Source organism: Porites lutea, chromosome 3, assembly GCF_958299795.1.
Source record: "Porites lutea chromosome 3, jaPorLute2.1, whole genome shotgun sequence".
Classification (NCBI taxonomy): Eukaryota; Metazoa; Cnidaria; class Anthozoa; order Scleractinia; family Poritidae; genus Porites; species Porites lutea.
The window spans coordinates 9,622,191-9,642,742 of NC_133203.1; the positions used below are offsets into that span (position 1 = coordinate 9,622,191).

General features: G+C 36.8%; 1 protein-coding gene across 1 annotated transcript in view; it reads right to left on the bottom strand.

Annotated features, from left to right (window-relative positions):
- The window catches only part of LOC140930407 (unconventional myosin-Id-like), a 27,064-nt gene extending 7,662 nt beyond the window's left edge, over positions 1-19,402 (bottom strand). The window contains exons 1-16 of the mRNA XM_073380093.1: positions 18,870-19,402; positions 14,197-14,290; positions 12,762-12,927; positions 12,217-12,270; positions 10,798-10,893; positions 9,611-9,730; positions 8,317-8,529; positions 7,015-7,269; positions 6,170-6,280; positions 5,532-5,591; positions 4,718-4,788; positions 4,482-4,556; positions 4,217-4,271; positions 2,039-2,116; positions 1,435-1,515; positions 911-996 (exon numbers count right to left, since the gene is read on the bottom strand). Coding sequence (XP_073236194.1) covers positions 911-996; positions 1,435-1,515; positions 2,039-2,116; positions 4,217-4,271; positions 4,482-4,556; positions 4,718-4,788; positions 5,532-5,591; positions 6,170-6,280; positions 7,015-7,269; positions 8,317-8,529; positions 9,611-9,730; positions 10,798-10,893; positions 12,217-12,270; positions 12,762-12,927; positions 14,197-14,290; positions 18,870-19,173 — 1,919 coding nt within the window. The 5' untranslated portion in view covers positions 19,174-19,402. The remainder of the gene's footprint in view (positions 1-910; positions 997-1,434; positions 1,516-2,038; positions 2,117-4,216; positions 4,272-4,481; positions 4,557-4,717; positions 4,789-5,531; positions 5,592-6,169; positions 6,281-7,014; positions 7,270-8,316; positions 8,530-9,610; positions 9,731-10,797; positions 10,894-12,216; positions 12,271-12,761; positions 12,928-14,196; positions 14,291-18,869) is intronic.
- Between the last annotated feature and the right edge of the window lie 1,150 nt (positions 19,403-20,552).

Sequence of the window (20,552 nt, forward strand, 5' to 3'; positions counted from 1 at the left end):
GCAGACTATGGATGTATGTGCTACCGTGGAATCTCAATATAACGAGCTTCTATTTAACGAAGTCCTCGGTATAACAAGCGATTTTGTTTTGCCCCAGCAATAGTAAAGTATATGAAAAAAACCTCGATAAAACAAAACCTCCTTATTCTTTGTTTTCACATGACGTCACCAAAAATTCAAACTAAGAAACTATCGCTTCTTCTGAGTTTCTACTTTCATGTGGTATTTCAGCACCTTTTAAAAACCTTCATACAAACAAATTTTCAAAAGGGTTCTTCGTTTTGCGACACTGGACGCTTGAATTTCCAGGCTTTTGTGTGACCGGCATTTAGCTGACGGCCAGGAAAGCTCTTATGTGGGGTTAAAAACATTACCGATCTTGGGAGATTTTGCTATCTAAACATTCCTTGTCTTTTTGTGCCCCTCAAAGTGACACAAACATGGCGTCTCCATACAAAGCTTTAGAAAACCAAGCGTTTTTCCGATTATCTTTCATATATTACACAGACCTGATTCTTGGCAAGGCTTTTTGTATACTTATCTGCCTACATTTCCAAGATTCTAGACCTTCTGTATTAAAAGGTTTCCATTTTTAATTTTGATGGCGTGACAGTGAAAACCACCAATAGCGAACATATTTTATTAGTCCCTTGGCCCTTCGTTATATCGTGGTTCCACTGACTGTATATTCCCCCTCCCCCCAAAACACACACCCCTTGCACTCGGTTTTCGACAGAGTTATGTCAGCGGCTGACCTAAATAGTGAAGGTCGAGACGGATATGTACGTGTAATCTTACAAAAAAAATCGCAAGGAGAGTTGCGAATGTTTTAAACGGGAAATACTTTGAATGTGATAAACAGGCCACGACTGAGAGAAAGTTGTTTTCAAAAAACTCGAGCCTAACTGACCTTTGAAGGAAACGTTTATAATGCATCCTGAAAGCAAATCCGGCTCGCCGAACGCGTAAATTTTCCATCAATCCAAGATAATCCACCTGGAAAATAAGTAACTTGTTTTTAAAGAGACTACGACACGCTGTTTGCTACCTTTTCAAAAAGCCAGAACTTTTTTCCCAACAACACAATTATAAAAATAATTCTAAAAACTTGTCTATTTAAGACCATAGTTTCCTATTGTCTGTTGCAACAGATGACAAGGATCGACATGGATTAAAACTTTGAAAAATCGGTTTGCTTTTTAAAATGCTATGCCTGCAAAAATCAGCATTAAATTATCATGGTTAGTGCTTCCTGATGAAATTTGTAGTGTTTGATATCTTCTTCATAAAACTACAGGCGCATTTTGTGTATGGGTAAGGGCACTAAGTAATGACTACAGCACAGAAAAAATCTAAAACAGGAATATCCTCGTGCACAGCCCCTTTAACCAAGTTTCTTCACTCACATTATCGATAATTGTGCTCTCGACGTACCTGATGGCCCACTCGTTTTTCGTCAAAAACAGATGAGGACTTCACATCATTAGGTTTGATACACCTGACATAGAATGGTTTCTGCAAAAGAAATAAAAAGTAGTTGTTAAAACGCCAGGTCATTTCTTGTTTCGCGATTGATCAGTTCCCTACTCCAGAAACTCGAGGGAGAATGGGTAAAAAGCTTTGGGTGCAGTGATTTCTGGGATTGTTTGGGTGGACAAGCATCAGTCATGATTGGTCAATCGCTTGTCCACCCAAACGATCCCAGAAATCCTTGCGCCAAATGCTTGTACCCATTTCCCTTATAGTTTCTGGAACGGAGAATTTGTGAATTTGTAGGTTCGATTACCAGCCGCTGCTCGGGAAAATGAGCCCGCACTCGAGAGCGAACCCAGTTTGTTGTTCGTAAATTACTAAGAGTACAGACGCAAATCATTTTAAACATAAACGTCTTATCTGAGTTCCACCCCTAAATGTGTGTTATCGCTACAAGACTTATCTAAAGGGGACAAAGGGCATAAAAATGTACTTGGCAATGTACTCTGTTACTTGCTTTCTTGTTTCTGTTTAGAAACAGTTGTGCGAAATATAGAGTCGTTACCTTGACGGCTAGTTTTTCTACAAGAGCAATCATTGAATTCTTGAACAACGCACCGGCTGTTGCAGGTCGCTGAGTCACCTGGGAAGGAAAGAAAAACGACAGTCACGTTTGGGGAAGATTCAAGCCCTTTGGACGCAAGTTTATACTAACAAGCAAACGCAAAAGCAAACAAGAACCTTAGTTAGGCGAACTCTCCTGAGTTGAATTCCTTAGAGTATCCAAGTTTAAAAAGAGGAAGAGAAATTTGTCGTCGTATGTTCACGATGTCGGTAGACGTGAAATTAGGCATTTCACGCCGTAGTCGTGCAGTGACGGCAAAGAAATGTACAAAAAAGAATGATGGGCAAAGTTATTGTTTTGTCCATCTTAACCTATTGCCTTTTTGACGTTCTCGTTGTCGTCGCTGTAGTGACATCTAAAACTTCCTATTTTTTCTCTGCGAACTCTTTAATACCCAGGGAAAGAACGCTCTTTCCCGGGTGAGGCTGCGCACAGGCGTATAATTATAAACTAATTATATAATTATGATGGGCAAAGTTGTTGTTTTGCCCATCTTAACCTATTGCCTTTTTGACGTTCTCGTTGCCGTCGCTGTAGTGACAACTAAAACTTCCTACTCTGCGAACTCTTTAATACCGAGGGAAAGGACGCTCTTTCCCGGGTGAGGCTGCGCACAGGCGTATAATTATAAACTATGGACTTGCAAACGTGCTTAATAAATAAATAAACGAGAGTGCGTATAACTCCGTGCTTTACTAACATTCCTGTAGCGCCTTGGATTGTACCAAGAATCAGAATTAGGTCCATATTTATGGTACATTTTAGGTGTCCTGGCCTGTTAAGAAGATGAGCAGCCACATTTATTTCTCTACTTTTAACCTGCAAGTATGCTCTCTGTTTAAAGGGGCTGTGTCACGGCAGTCCAGTTCATTTTGTTTAATTTTGCCAATTACTCGCCCTCAATCGCTATGGAACTTAAAGTAAGCAAAGAAATTACATGTAAATAACAAAATCAGAGACCCGAGATAAACAAATATGTCTCCTGAGCATTATTTTTGAAGTTGCAAGAAGCAGGAATCAATTTTGAAAAAGCGTTAGGCTGAACAGTTTTCAAAAATCCTAATTTCAATCCGTTTTAATCTTGTTCAGTTTTGCCCTTCCTTGACATCTGTTGTTTCTGTTATGTTATTTTAACCTTCCTTTAAAGTTTTAAGCGGTTATTTTTATGTTCCTCTTAATTTAACGGGCATTTTTTAATTTCCTTATTTGGCTGAATTTCGTGACATAGCTCCTTTAAGGGAATATCCCGAGAGGTCACGCCCGAGAGGCAGGTGGACGAGGGGAGGCGATAGAATGGAGAGTTCTCCTTTTCCCCCCACCCTCCGCGGCCTCATCGCTTGCTCACGCGTTATTTTGCGGCTTGCTTCGCTCGCCACTCGTAGTAGAGCCACTCTACTTACAATCTAATGACATGAAAAAGCTATTAAAACTCCGATAATGGCCCAGTTTTGTATATATTGATGTTCTAGCGCATTTAGACATCTAACAAAACGTTATGCCTTGGTCTGCTGATAACATTCAAGATAAGTTGCAATGCATTCTAAACGCGTTCGACGAAGAAGAACGCATTCAAATTTTGCAGGCAGAAGAGGCAGAAAAAATCGAGGCATTTGCGGGGATTGTCACCGGCCCTCTTTACTTTTTTTTCAGAAGCATAGTTGTGAGGACTTTACTCCCGCTGTGCAAACTGTTTGCATCACATAGCCTTGTCAAATTCACCTCCCCGGTCTGTGATAACAATAGACAAGTCTTAAAAGTACATGTTAATATACTGAACCGGTATACAACCTGCGCAACGTATGAAAATACAATCTTGAACAAAACAGACGGAAACTTAAGATCCCACCCAAAATGAGGGATGGGAAAATGATGCGTTTTGGCTTTCGGGGAATGGGGGATTTGCTGTTCCATTTTATTCTGTCTAAGATGTAGTTTACTGTATGTAGATAAACTGCTGCGTAACTTAATGGTGGAGTGATACAAAAAGGAACCGGAAGGAGTTAGGCATGACTCTTACTGGGAGGAGCTTTAATTTTTTCCCTACTTCTGTGTACCTCTTCTTTCTGGAGATGAAAATGGATTGCAAATTTGCACTAAATTTTAGGTAATTTAGTTTACCTTCGTAATGTCTTCCTTTCCCTCGGGCCACATTTCTTTAAGAATCTTATGTGAGCTGCAAAATAACGAGAAAAAAAGCCTGTTCAGTCATCGAAGTCTTATCTCTCCTCATTCTTTCAAACTATGTTGACAAAATTGAAACAAAACAAGGATGAAAGAGGATTAAGTCGCAGAGCCACAGGTTACCAACACGAGCCACAGCTTACCAACATGAGCCACAGGTCACCAAAACCCCCACCTTGTGTTTCATTACAAGGGAAGTTACCTGTTGTAAAGGAGTCGCTTAAAATCTTGATACAAATTATCCTTGTTTTTGTCCAGAAAACCAGTTACAGAATATCTGCAAGACAAAAAAAAATGTTAAAAACTTAAACATCAATAAGGCACTTACATGCTTCGATCAAATCAGATTTTGGTTTAGCGCATCTGTTAAGCAGACATAGTTGGAAAGGCAGTAATTTCATTTAATTTTTGTGTTCCCCAATTATTATTAATACTCACATAACATCTCCAGCGTAATGCTTGATACAAAAATCCCTGTGAAATTCCATTGACTTATCCGAGGGGTCAGTCTATGAAACAATACAAGTTTTCACTGAATAAAATGACACTGTTTCAATTCTGTTGTCCTTAACTGGAAGGATATAAATGCATTGGTTCAATGAGACCTCAAAAGGAGTTGGTTTTTCCCTATTGAACTTGCGCAGGCAGAACTATGGGAGTGAAGGAGGCAATTCGTTTATCGGAAGCGTGATAGCGTCTTGAACCGAGATAGATTTTTATTTAGTTTCGAATTAGCCTGCGTAGTAAGAGTTTCCGATCGAGGTTTTGTGCGAAAGATGGAGAGAGAGAGAAAGAGCAAAATAAAAAAAAAGGAAGAAAAAAGGAAGAACTCCTCCCCCTTCATTCCTCTTCTTTGTTCTTGATAAACTCGCTCCAAGACAATTGTAAAGGCAAAATCACAGCAACAAACAAAATGCACAAATATAATTCACCATTTGGTTTTTTTTATTTTCTTTGTTTTCTTTATAATTTCGCTCGCAAACGTTTGCTACGAAGGCAGGTATTGACTCTGTTTTACAGACCACTGACAGTTTTCCTCTGTCTCAAAGAGAAAAACAAATTGTATCCTCAGTTGCATCGTTTAAACTCTCATAAACTAGAGCTCTCGACCAATGAGGCGGGAGAAATTACTCAGATTGGGTAAAAACAAAAGCTGATAGAAACATGACCTGTGGCTGGTCAATAATTCAGTGCAATCACATGATATGCTCCAATTCAAAAAATGAATTTTAAAAAACAACATATCATTTACCAGTCTGCTTCTGTAATGTTCATGTTTGCCCAGTTTCTGGTCCATTGTCTGCAGTAACATCTATAAATAAAGGTGCAGCAAATATTGAAACCCTTACACATACTGACCGAGGGGTGCTTCATTAATCATTCCTCTTGTATGAGGTTTGCAATTATTCTTCTCTACCACAAACATTAATAAAAGTTAGGAGAATACAAAACCTTAAGTTATGAGAGCAGTTTTCTATCTAAATAGCCATCAGCACAATGCATTTCTCCAGTCACTCGCCACGAAAACATGAAACTGAACTTAACGTTAGGAAAGAGGCTACTTCTTAATGACAAAATCACAACGGAATTAAAACAAATTTGTCTCCTATGCGCTTTAATTCAGTTACATGTACAAATAGAAGGGATGAACATTGAAAAAGTGTCAACTGAACAGTTTTGAAAACCACAAGAACAGTACGTTATAATCTTCAATTCCTATCTGTGCATTCTACAGGTTTATGTGGACATTTTAACATTTCACTTGATTTAGTGGACAGTTTCTGATGGCTGGGATGGGTTAAATTGCTATACAGCTTATTTGAGACAATATGTCAACACAAAAGAACTTTCATGTACCTACAAGTTAAAATAATAATCATTTTAACTCACCTGGTCAGAGACCTTGCCAATATTTCTACATCCCTCATCCATAATTGATAAGACTCCTTTGTGATTCTGCTCAATCAGGTCACAGATTGTCTTGTTGTTGAAGTAATCAATCTTAAAACACAAATAAATAATATAATTATACTATTGAGGAACTGTCACAAATGCTGATGTTTAATGTAGTCCAAGTAGTTCTTCTCCAGTGTAATCTTGGAATTGAAATATGAAAAGCGTGGGGGAGGTGATGGGTGGGGTTGGGTTGGGGGACAAAATTCTCTGCTTCTCTCTTGGTGAGTTGAAAAATCATGTAACTTGTCCTCGGCCATACCCTCACGAGTTTAATGAAATGAAGTAGGAGAGAAGACAAGGGTGGAAGAGAGGATCATTTCAAATATTTAACCAAAAATACAGTGGATGTGTATGAGGGAGGACACAAAATCCTGGTTCTGCAATAAGCCCTTCTAAAGAAATTGGACAGACTGCCCAATATTAAATTTTAGAATGTTAATTTGAAAAAAATGATGATGGTCAGCACAACAAATGTGGTAAACAGATATTTCAGATCAAATGTGAGAAGTACTTTTGAGGAAATGGAATCAGAAACACCTTAATTTCTGCATTGTGTTTGGAATAATTTGCCCTTATTCAAAATGGTGGCTATCACTATGTTGTGCTTTCATTTTAATCTTGGTTCAACATTCATAATTATTCCTTATTCTTTTCTCCTTGTTATCACAGATTATCAAACCCAAATTGAAACAGGGATTAAATTTAACAAAGACAACTACAAATCCCACGAAAGGGCTTAAGTTATGTAAAGTGGAGTAAAGTGAAGTTTTAAAAGTTACCTCTTCCCACTGGATTCCCTCTCTTCGATATTCCTCCTGCTCCTGTTTCAGCACCAGCTCAATAAAGAGCTGCTGAAGTTTTTCATTGCAATAGTTGATGCAGAGCTGTTCAAAGCTGTTACTGTCAAATATTTCAAAACCATAAATATCCAGCACACCAATCACAGTGCATTTTCCATGTGACACAATGTCACGCAGCTCAATGATGTCATTGATCTTACTGACAATCCAAGTGAACAGACGATCGTACATTGCCTGAAACAATCATAATTTGATGAAATTTTAATTAGGTATGGGACCCTGGAGGGGGGTACTCCCTTATAAGGCCTACACGGGGACAAAGTTAATATAATAGAATGGTTATGATGAAGCCCGACAGACTTCTTTGTTATTATATTAAAGTTAGGATTTTTAGACTTTACCATGCACAACGTTCAATAGCATTCCTATCATTTTGAACTTACTGACCAATATAAACATTGCATTAATTTATTCAGTCACAATTTGTGAACAAAAATCAAAGGATTGTGCACAGTCAGGGAGCTTCCAACATAAACTACAGCACCATTGTTTTAAACTTTGATGTTTACCGGCTTTCATAACCAGTCTCCTCTACTATGACATGGATGGGCCTCCTGGACAGTCCTGAACACAAATGTTTTATCACCTTACATCATGGCTAAAACTATATGGCAATTCACTTCTGCTTTCATGGAGCAGTTAGTTGTAGTTATGATCACTGGTTTTTAACTAAATTTGTGTCTTCCAATTCTGTCTGTGATCAAAATGTGAGTGATTTTATTGGATGATGTATGCATCTTTGTTAAGTGAGGCAGGTCCAAAAGAGCCTTGGAAACTGGACAGGAAAAAGGAACAAAACTGCTAAACGGCATAGATTAATATTCCACAAATTATATCCATAAAATTGCAAACCATTTGTTCTTGTACAACCACTAGAGAGACAGACCTTCTGTTTTCTTTTAAGAGACAGTAAAGCACGTGTATGGAAATGAAAACTATGGGGGATTTTTTTACCACAAGATGGTGGGAATGAGTAAAGGAGAAAATAAAATTTTCTTTAAGCTCCACGTTCGTTCTCATATGCCCACTCACAAAAATTATCCATTGTAAGAGAAAGAAAAAATGATTGTATGTGAACAGGCTGAGATCAAACGAAAATATAAATTCCACCATGGCACTAAAAATAACATGATACCACATAATTTATATGGTAAACTCTTTTAGGCCCCTCTGAAATCACTCCAGCCTACGATTCCTTATATTACCATGCTTATTATTTACCTTAGCTAAAGCATCTCTGCCATGAGACGCTTCCTTGGCATGATGACCTTTGTCTAACACCTCTGATCCAGCAGCAGCTACAACACGGTAGCACAGTGCTTTCTCTACTTGTCTTGGCTCACTTCCAAGGAGATATGAAAGAACATTAAGCTCTTCATCACTGTTCACAACTGAAGCCTGGTCTTTTTCATCATCAACAAACTGTAAATTTCCCTGTAAAAAACAACAGAGCATTGTTCTACACATTCAAGTGAAGTAATCATCGATCGATCTTGATTTTTTTCTAACTACTTCTTTGGGAACCAAAACATGGCAGACACTCAAGATAGTGTCCAGCAACAATATTTATCGTCCAGCTAGGATGATACCAGTCTTACAAGGCAGGAAGTTTCATTTGTCATGGCTACAACAAATGGGAATGGGACACTCATCAAATTGGTGCGGGTGCACTCAAAGTAGATAGACCAGTCAGTAATTACTACTAATAATAATTTTTTCCTTTCACATACATTGTTTTGACAATAAAATTGGGACTAATTGAGTCCTCAAGTGAAAGGAAGTTTGAATTACTGGTTTTTGTAGGGGAAGGAAAAACCAGATAATCTGGAGAAGTATTGTCATAGTGGAGCTCTCGTGCAAAAAAGGGCATGCAGCAGAGCACCATGAGTAAATAAAATTTGGTTATCTATGCATCCAAGAAATTTTGGTTTGGACAAAATCATTGGTACATATGTCCGTATGTACATCCACCCCTTTCATGTTAAAGGATTTGAAATGTCACACATACTAGCCTGGAGTCCTAAAAGCTACAATATACTGGACATCCATGCCATGTTACAGTCAATTAACAGCTTTCAAGGGTATCCACTGACCAGTGTCACATGGTTGTACCACAGGCTCAGGTGTACAACTCATTGTGGTGTTGTTTAAAGTTCTCTGCTGACCAGTTAATGGTTTTAAATTGATCGCAGACTCAGGTCCATTTTTTTAGGAGGAATTCAGTTTGCTTCTTGCTTAAAGTGAAAGTTTAATTAACCGAAGAAAGATTCCATGAGAGCTTCACTTTTGGCCTTGGCTTAATCTATATATAAACAGGGCCATTAGAACCTTCAAAAAAGGCCAGCTGACTACGCTTATAAGAACTGAGCCCAGAGCCTAGCCAACTAGCTGACCTTAAAATTGTGTTTAAAAGGGTCAGATGTAAAAGCTTTGGTTATGTCCCTCTTTAGGAGGCCTGTTTAATAAGCCCATGTGAGTGTAATGGAGTGTTTACAGTGAACACAAATTCACATACCAAATGAAGAATTGCAGAGATTATTTTCCAGATTGTTTTGGTTTCATCACCAGAGAATCCCACAGACTTCATGGCATCACAGTTCACTTTGTAATCTGTTTTGTCATTAATTGTCTTCAGCTAGTAATGTGAGCAACAATTCAATAAATTAGCACACAATTCAACTTACATAGTCAATAAATACAGCCACGTCATCATCATGTAACAAAGCAATATTCGTTTAATCTTGGAAATCACCAAGACAAAACCTTTTGGAAGAAAAAAACTAAAAAAACTATCTGATTGGAAAATCCATCTGAAGAATTCTTCCATGCACAGTCCATGGAGGGTATCTTGAAAACAAAGACCTCTAAGACCCCTAAGACCACTTAATGAATGACTCAGAACTTTATTGAGTAGGGTTAGGAAACTGAGTGAATCAGGTTGCATTTAAGTCATTATACTGGGCAAACTGACCTGAAAGTTGATTCACTCAGTTTCCTAACCCTAATCTTAGGGGGTCTTCAGGCTCTTTGTTTTAAGTCACACACTTTTAATTAAGCCTCTTTTTTAAGTTAATACAAAAGTTAAAAAAAAAAAAAACAGTAGAACCCCTGTAACTTGAACTCTGAAGGAAATCAAAAAACAGTTTTAGTTAGCAGCTGAGGGTTCGAGTTATTGGAATTGATTGAATTTTCAGTTTGCCACTTTAATAATTGATAGTTACTGATTTTTCAGCACTTCAGTGTGCATAGTACAGTGCAAAGTTACTTTAATATTTCATCAAAAATGGCGATATGATTATGCATTTTTGTGATAAAACATGATCTGTTTGTTGCACCAATCAAAATCAAATTGCTGTAGGGTACGACTTAGATTTAGCGTTTTTACTGATTAATATACAACAAGAAGATGGCATCCAAGTTGGCTACGATCCAGAATTCGAACTATCCGGGAAAATAATTCAGTGAAATTTTGATCATGGGAAAGAAAATTTAGTTTGAGTTAGCGGGGAATTCGAGTTATAAAAGTTCGAGTTAACCGAGTGAAAATGACTGAAAAGTGGGACTCAGTTCAAGTTAGCAGGGAGTTTGAGTTATCCAAGTTTGAGTTTTTTATCTTCAAGGTTGTACTGTAATAGCGGTAATTCTAACTAACACTCAACCATGAAAGAAATAGTTACAAGGGAAAAGGTACTATAAACTAACCTCAAAGACTCCTCCTTGATTAACAAAGTGATAATCTTCAGGTTTCTTGTCAAGGTACAACTCACTGAGGACTTCCTTTGGAGCTCCATGAAGCAACTGAAATTAACATATAATGACAAACACTTAATTCACTAGTTGAAAAAAAAAATAACATAAAAAACACTCACCAAAGTGACAACTTTGAGATGATCTCACATGGTAGACATTTGTAAAGAAATGCTGGTCCTTTAAACACAGCATTAAGCAACCTGAACATGACTTTTAAGTAAAAATTAAAATTTTGTCTTATTTCTTCTTCTTAACTGAGATTCACTATGTTTCTGACACTCTTTATTTTACAGTAGCTCTGCAAAATTGTTTCCCAGAAGTACGTATAGGATAGCTTGCCAATGACAATATGATTATGGCAGTCTATGACTCAGTTTACATGGTGCATCCCATGGCGCATCCCACAGCATCCATGCACTTGGCTGCCAGTAACAGTTAAGTCATTTTTGGTTTTATTGTTGTCAAGGCTTAGTCATGGAGGCATGGTGTCTGTATAAAGTGAGCAGTCAACACCTTAAACTTAAGATCTGAAGATCTTGGTTCAAGCCTTGCCATTGCATTGCTTCCTTAGACAGAAACGTTGCTCCATTTTGTCTCTCTTCACCTAGGCCCCAGTTATTTGAAGGGTAGATAACCCTTAATCCACTGCATAAATCTCTCTCTCTCTCCCCAGTTTCAAAACATAGGTGTGATAGTCAATTTCCCTGATACTTATCCACTGGACACTGATTTATCCAGAGGATCATCATTGTGTTAAATCCACTGGGTAGAGATTTATTCAGTGCATAGCGCTATCCATTGTTTGAACAACTGGGGCCTGGCCCCAGTTGTTCGAAAGGTGGATAGCGCTATCCACCGGATAAATTACTATCCAGCGGATAGCGCAATTGGTTTTCGTAATACTTATCCTCTGGATAGCGATTTATCTGGTGGATAGCGCTATCCAACTTTTGAACAACCGGGACCAGGTGTATAAAATGGGTCTTGGCAATATACTGCTGAGGGTAACCTTGCAATGGACTATAGCATACTGTCCAGGGGCGATTAGAAATACTCCTGGGTACTGTTTTGATAGCTGCTCTCAAAGCAGGGGTAAAGCACCAACCATATGCACGGCATGGTTTGTGTGTGCCTTTGCTCTACCTTTCAGGACTTAGCCATTTTTTTTTTTGTTTCATGGTTCACGAAAATGGAAAGTACATTGTTTGTAAATTTGTTTTATGTAACCAGGCTACCTTTAATGAGTCTGCATGGACTTTAGGAATCTTCAGTACATTTCATTTGTTGACATTTAGTATCATAACAACTTGATTACCTTTAAATGTATATCACCTAGCTAAATTAGTGCTAAAAAAAGATATAGGCTCCAACCTGGTAAAATGCATGAAAATTTCTCTCCCCTTCTTGCTGCTTAACAATTCTTGACTAAAAAAAAATGTAAAAAAATGTACAAATTAAAATTTCTGTCTTTCATCTAAAATTACCACAGGGCTGTCATTAAGAGGCAGGGCACATTCTGCTCACAGAAAATTTTGAAAATTCAAAGAGGATGTAAGCTCTTTTAATTTATCAGCCACACAATCAATTCCTACAAGCAATGAACAAATGATGAGAACTAAACTACGTACTTTTGCACGTAAACAAATTCTGCCAGGCAAGCATAATGTAAAACCAGTCAGCTATGGCCTTTATGAAAACACATCATAATATTATTATGTTTTCATTCAGATTTTATAATATATTTTTGGTTTGCAACATTATTCAAACCCGTTGCTTCTTTTTTCTACACATGGAAAAAATTAATAGCTGACCTCTATGAGCAAAGTAGCCCAAGAGTTTGCAGGTCTGCTATCGGTGCTTGTTGAAACCCATGCATCATAAAATATCTCAAGGCCCAAAAATGTTAAATTTCAAACCTTTTCGAGAAGGTAATTGAAAATGTGTCCACCGACAGGATCTCCCTTGAAATCAAAGTCAATATCCATGTATTTTCCAAATCTACTGGAATTATCATTTCTGTTTGTCCGTGCATTGCCAAAACTCTCCAAAACTGCATTTGACTTCAGAAGAACATCTTTGACCCTGCAAAAATTGAAATTATGCAAATCATTTTAGGTTTAAGTTCAATATGTTTTGAAATCTTATTTCAATATACCAGGTGACCACTAGTGCCTTACTTTTTAGACTAGAAAATGTACCTGCCAACTTTTTCTGAGCCAAATGTGTGAGACTTTCGTCTTGTCGTGACTGGGATTTCCGAAATCATACGACAATTTTCCGAAGACTTCTGAACGTTGCTGAAAATGTCCAAAGATGTTCTGACAACCTCAAGCACCTCCGAAGCTTTTGAAAGGCACAATTTTAGTGTGCTTTGAAACAGTTACGACACAATATAGTCAACATTAAGTGCCTCTTTGGCATATTTTTGTGGAAATTGTTTCAAAAGAATTTTCGTTATTAATCATGTATTGAAAAACAATGACTAATTCGTCCGCATTTGTGTCTTAAGTCAGCAGGCACGAGAGTCACACATAATTAGTGAGAGTTGGTAGGTAAAAGAAATCTTGGTTTTTTCATAGTTAACAAATGCTAGTGTTGATAGGAGATAATTCTGTCGTTGTATCGTAGGGGTCAGCGGTGTTCCGCGTGGGCCGTATTGTATGTGTAAAACGAAGATGGCTGCATGTGCTCTGAGAATAAAGTGTTGTGTTCTCGAAAGCTGTTGTTCCTTTGATGGAAGCTTCCCCAGCCGGTCAACACTAGGCACCCTCCGGATTTCACAGGTTAAGAGCATTGGGCCGCGCTTCCCAATACTGGTAATCTAATGGGGCTTGACTAGCACAGGCGACCTCACCTTAAAATTTTGAAAGTGAATGGGAGGAAAAACTAATACTGACAACTCTGACAGTCACATAACTAGGCATCAATAGGAAAAATTCCCCAATAATTTAGTGTAAATAAACTTGAGAGGGATTGGCCTAGTAATATGTCTCGTGATTGTGAGTGCTACAGCACTGTTCTAGCTATGGGCTGATACTATCATGAACAAGGCAGGCCAGTTCCTGACAAACAAAGACAGGGAAGTATAACAGAGAGGTTAAAATCTGATTAGAAAATTTATGCCCACCCGACCCCTGAGAGAAAATGTTACTTAGTTATATATTGTCTAGTCATTACTGTAAGGTAAATGTCGTTTTTTTCATTATAAGCTCATTTTAAGTCCTAATGATTTCTTTAGATTAGTCTTATATTGCTTGGGTCACCTGTTCTTGCTGGTCTAAGAGTAAATTGACCGTTACTTCTGAAAAGGATCTTTTAATAACAAGTTACATAATTTATATAGAGACTAGCCTTTCAACTTCAGACTGTTTTGAGACATTAGTAACAGCAGCGATGTACTTCATGATTATTTTTGATGCTTCTGTTTTCCCTGCACCACTTTCACCTGCATAAAAGGAGAAAATACAGCAAAACACTCAATTATGCAAAACCAATTATGAAAGAATAATTCTGTACATATGTATTATTGACTATAGCTGTCTCATCAGTCCTTTCTTATCAGCCTCAGCAGGGCTGTCACTAAGATTTCAAGTTGCTAGGTATATAAAGGTAGTGGGTGGGAATTGAAAGGCTGGGAATTTCTTTTGGTTTTATTTTCCTTTTGTCTCCTATAAAGTATGTGTAGCTGGGGGTTGTGCTGGGGGTACAAAATGCCGGTCGCAGGTCACAAGTGCAGGTTAGAGTACAGGTCACCATGCTACTGTAAATAAACAATACCAAAAAGTGTTTCCTAGCCCTAATCACAATCCAAAAGAGAGTTTTAGCTGAAGGGGAAACTAAAATATTTCAGTTATTTAGAGCAGAGCTCTTGCGCGCAAAGCGCGTGCAGCAGATTATCATGGGTAAGAAAATTTGGTAAACTATGCATCCAAGAAATTTTGGTTCTGAGAAAATCGTCTGTAGGGAGTATGTCCGTACGTACGTCCACCCCTTCATGTAAACTGGGGTGAAATTTTGCATTTCAAGTACCCGCGCGCTTCGGCAGTGAATCACATAGCCACCCGGACTTTTAGAGATAAAAACACAACAACAACAAAACCGATTCTTTCTTTCAACTTAATTTTGAAGTCTACATTAGCGTGGATAACAGAGGAAGAGCTAGAGCCGGAGTTAAAAATGCAAAGGAGACCAATTTCGTTTGAAGAATAACATGAAAATTTTATAGCGGCTGTGAAGATAATTAAAAGTGCAAGTGGCCACCAAGGTTAAAATGAGTGGCAGCGAAAAAAAATTGAACAGGACCACATACAACATTTCCTCCATAAAACATGTAACTAGGAAGTTTGTGGAAGTTTTTCATTGTCGTCGTACAAAACAGCAGCAAAGAAATGTACAAAAAAAGTGTGCTGCACATGCAAAGTCGTTTTTTTTTTGCTAATTAGACCTATTGTTTTTTTATTTTTGCTGTTTTTGTTGCCTTCGCTGCTTAGTTAGCATTACAAGAATTTAACAATTTGTTTCGAGAGCTTCGCTTTTAGCCCTGGCTAAATCTATATATTATCAATGGAGCAGTGACCTGCACTTGTGACCAGTGACCTGTATTTTCTGGTATTTTGGGCCTGCCAGGATTATGCTCATAGTAGCTGGGGGAAATCCCCTGCCCCCAGCCCTTAGTGATAGCCCAGCTGTCAGGGCTGCACTCTACTTCTGTTTACTTTTTCATTTTTGAAAATTTATGAAAGATAATAATAAATGTTGCAATATACGTATCCCGAATTATTGTAAAATTATGGACAAAAACATTTCAAAAGTGCAGTGTAGGATCATTGCCGCTAAAGGTGTAACTTATGCAGTTACAAAAAGAAAGCCTAAAAAATTCAGGCTTGTTGGGATTCAAACCCTGACCTCTGTGATACTGATGCAGCACTCTCACAAATTGTATTAAGAATAACGACATTTTAATAATCATAACTATAACAAAATTCTCAAATCTGATTCGCTATCAACTGTCCTGATTTCAGCACAAATAGGACAGTGTAATAAGACAGTACACGTTATGCCTATTATAAAGTAATTGGACAGTACTTGCCATCGCACGTGACACTTAAATGGCTTTTTTTCACTGCCAGCAAAAAAACTCTCTGAATTTCTTGTGTTTTAATTTAAAACAACCTAAAATATCACAAGTTTTGTTATAGTTTGGTAACACAAACTTCATGTCATCCAATTCAGTCTGTAATCATGTCTTATGATTAAACAATAATATTGGACTCCCACTATGCAGTCATCAAATTTTCTTAATCATTAATTTGTATGATTACAGACAGAATTGGACTCCACTCAGTCCTATTACCATTATTAAGACCCTCTGGTAATGAACAAAAAGGTACATGTAAATTATTTGGAATTTTTCTTTTCTTTTCCCTTTCTTTGGTCAATGTGAGTATTGTTGGTTTTCACATGACCTCACTAAAATTCAAACTAAAAAACTATCGATCCTACCGAGATTTTACTTTCACTATGTATTAGAGCAGCTGAAAACTAATTTGCATACAAATTTTCGCTTCAAAAGGGTTCTTGGTTTTGTGATAGAGTACACTTGAATTTCTAAGCTTTTATGTGACGCTGCATTTACATGAGGGCCAAGAGAGCTATCATGTAGGTTAAAAAAATGACTTATTTCAGGAAATTTTGCTATCGAAACAGTTCGTGTAATTAGAAAAAGTATTACTTTAATGTTTATGAGTTTCTTGAAGAATAAATTCATGCTCTTGTAGCAAAACTCGGTATGCTGGAGCTCATCCAGGTGAGCTCCAGCATGGCATCTCCATACATATCTCTATAAGTTTGGGTAAAACATTTCTTCGGATATCTCGTACACGAAATATTCCTCTGACCTGAATCTTGGCCAGGGTCTTTGTATATATATGTACCTCCTTTCATTTCCCAGATTCTGGAATTTATCTATTGAGCGGTTTTGATTTTGATTTTGATCTATTTTGAATGGTGTGACACTGAAAACCAGCAATCTAGATCTCAACCAAAGAGTCAAACCTGGGCTGAGTGAAAAAACTCTTTTTAATAATTAAAATAATTTATTAACTGTGACCAGCTGTTTATACCAGCCTGAAGGCATTATTTTTTATCTTGCCGCTATAGTTATATTTTGCATTATAAATAATACACGTCAAATTTGACTTCAGGTTAAAATGTTTTATTCTAAGTTTTATTCTGCAGGGGCTATAGCTCACACTCCAAGCTCGGAGGTAAAGGAGGTTGAGAATCAACCTAGGTTAAACCAAAATTAACCTGAAATTAAATTTGAACTGAAACATAGAATTTTATCAGATGATATAAAATTTTCAAACAAGGCAGTATTTCTTATTGTATAGTGCTATCTCATCTGATCTTCAAGATCACTATTCAAATGTTTTCCTGATATAGTTGTCCAGTATTTAATTTGCCATTGATATTAGATTGACTTCGGGTCGATTTAGATGGTATACCACACGAAACTAAATTAGTTTTATTCTAGTTGAATTCAACAGATTATTATAATACTTCTTGGTAGGTAACTGTTCCAGATGGTAAAATACTTTGTAGAGGTTGCAAAGCAACATAATAAGAACAATGAATTATTGTTTTTATCAGCATGACAATGTATAATAAATTATATATTTTCTTGCACTGCACAAAAACAACATAAAGAGCCTCATTTTTAAGTTCTAAGAGAACTGAGTAATATAATGAAAGAGTAATCCAAATAGTGTCCTTTAAATGTTAAAAATATACAGCTAATGTAAAAGTAGAGAAGTACCAGAACTACAGAACTGAAATCTATAGTTGACAGGACTATGGTAAATATTAACTTCACTCATGTCTAAAAGGAAAACCATTAATGATATTAATGCCACTACATGATGTCACTGCTATTAATATAAATATGGAGTCCTCAAACCACATAGTGTGAAGGGCCAATCGTTATCAAGATCTTTATCAGCTGAAGATGTGTCAAAGAAAGTAAAACTGAGATAACAATCTGACTGTACTAAAGCTGACCTTTGTGGTGCAGGAAGAACATAAAAAAATTAAAGCTTACATAATTGTGAATCATAACATAAATGCATGTGATCTACACAGTGGTCTTCTGACATTCTTTAAAAGAGTTTTTTTTTTGACCCAGTAACCTTCTATTACAAAAAAAACTAGAAAAGCAAAAACAGTGTTTGTTTTAATCATTTTACCATTATAAGAAGCAACATATTTTTTACCAATCATATAAACTCAGTTATTTTGGAAAAAAACAAAAGAAATTAAAAAAAATAGTTTACTCAACCATTTTCAACCTGATTTACGAGTATTGGAGAAGTCATATTTTTTTTAAAAAAGTTTCCAATATGATATTTGTTATGGTTGTACAAACTTGAAACTATGCAAATAATACACCATAAAAGACTGACAGCTATAGCTTTAATTATTTTTCAACCGTGAAGAAATTGAATATTAAACATTGAAGAGATAAAAATTGGAAAATAATTCATGCAAATAATTTTACGGTTTGTTGACAGTTTTGAAACCGAAAAAATATTCTGGACTTTTCTTCAAAACTGAAAAGGGATGGTTTTCTTTTTCGAACACTAATGTCGAAACTGTTAAGGGTCAATTTTAATAGAGTTTTCAAAAAAAAGTTTTTGAAAAACTTTTCCTAGATACTTCAATTTACTTTAAGAATTTCATTACGTACAAGGAGTTCAGACGTCATTCCAATATAAACAAAAACAATTTAAACCGATATCTGCAGTTACCACGCAAACTATGCGCCGAAAAAGGCTGAACTTCCGATTGCAGATATACTGATTGTCTATACAAACACCACATGTATTGTTTGACCAAAAGATTCATACCAGAGAATTCTATTTCGAGTTAAGATCAAGCCCACTCTAAAAGCTCTTGGATGAAATTAATTGTTACTAAACCTCTGATGAATAAATTAGATGAGCGAACCTAAATAAAAACAGTCTTACCTGAAATAACGATACAGGTGTCTTCTGATCGTCTTTTCATCGTTCGGTAGGCAGCATCAGCCAACGCGAAAATATGCGGCGGCCTTTCATACATTTCTCTCATCTTGTATTCTTGAATCTTGTCGTTTCCAAAAATGTTCAAAGTCTTGTATGGATTCACGGACACAAGCACTTCGCCGATGTAGGTGTAAATTCGCTCCTTCTTAAAGCGAAGCTTAAGGTTTTTCATAAATTCGTCTTTGGTGATTTCGTCCAGAAGGAGAAAATCACCTTTGCCATACTCCAAGCTCTCTTGCTCCGCCATCCTTCGAGCTTAGTTCTGAACAGAAGATTCAAATAAATTACAGTGAACTAACTATCTACAAGCTTTCCATCGGCATTCAATCTATTGAACCTTCTGATTGGTCAAATGTAAGCGCTGCACCAATCACAGCCTCCGATATATCGTAACCACTGACACGGCGAAAAGTGGGCGGGAGAATTACAAAAGTTTTCAAAGCAAAATTAATCCTCCGGTATTTTTTTATCTTTCGGCAGATCACATACAAAAGCCCAGCCTTTCCGTTCCCAGCGTATTAGTTTTGTTGCCAGCGAGATCACGCGAAATATAAATATAAATTAATGAGGGCACTCTTCACACAGTCCGCTCAGGAATGCCTTTGAGCTGATTGAGTGCCCATTTAAGGTCATCAACACAAGATCGAGTTTCATTTGACGTAATTGTGCAATTATTAATAAATTGACAAAGGCAATATTATTTTTGATGTAATATTTGACCGTAAAGAGTAACATTTATGTTTATTTTATTAATTATATTTTAAATTTACGTGTTATACCACTACATGAGAAATTTCTGCAATTTGATTGGCTTAGAGCAGTGGTATTTCAGCTTAATTTGAAATACCTACATGTGAAAATTACAAACCTTTTGCGGGTAGTAGTATAAACAAATAATAGCATGATTTTTAAGTGATATTTGGCATAAATACCACTCATGATATTTCAAAATTGTCTCAAATTTTACTCGCCTAACGGCTCATGAAATTACGTTTAACAATTTGGAAATATCACTCGTGGTATTTATGCCAAATATCACTACAAATCATACTATTACCTATACATATTTTAGAAAAAAAAACTTAACTTGGCGTCAGTGCGCGTGGTCCTGCAGGGTTAGTATTTATAAGTTCTAAGGCCAAAAAAACAAAGTATCATTAATAAGCAAAGGTTGGAATGCAATAAGCTTACATTATGACGTTTGACCAAAAGGGAATGTCGCAAGAATGTTACAAAGCAGAGATCTAATGTAATTTCAAGGGGTCTGCAGCCATTCCGAGCTTTGCGTTAATCAGGGGATTAATTCACATCGTTGCACAGGGTCTCTTCATGTTCCAAATGCAATAAATTTCCTAAGTTCCTTCTATCAAAATTACCGTGTGAGGTCTTGTAACTCACCAAATCAGAAGAAAATGGGAAAGAAACAAAAGGAAAGACGAATTAATGAAAAAAAAATTAAACAGATTCCGGTTTTATAAACTGATCAATTTAATTAGACTATTCAACCATTAATGTTCCAATTAGCAAGGGCCAACGTAGAAAACAAAGGTGCCGGATCCAGCGTTTTTTTTTTTTTTTGAATTATTGTGTGCTTATTTTACGTTGGCCATTATACTGTTTTGAATA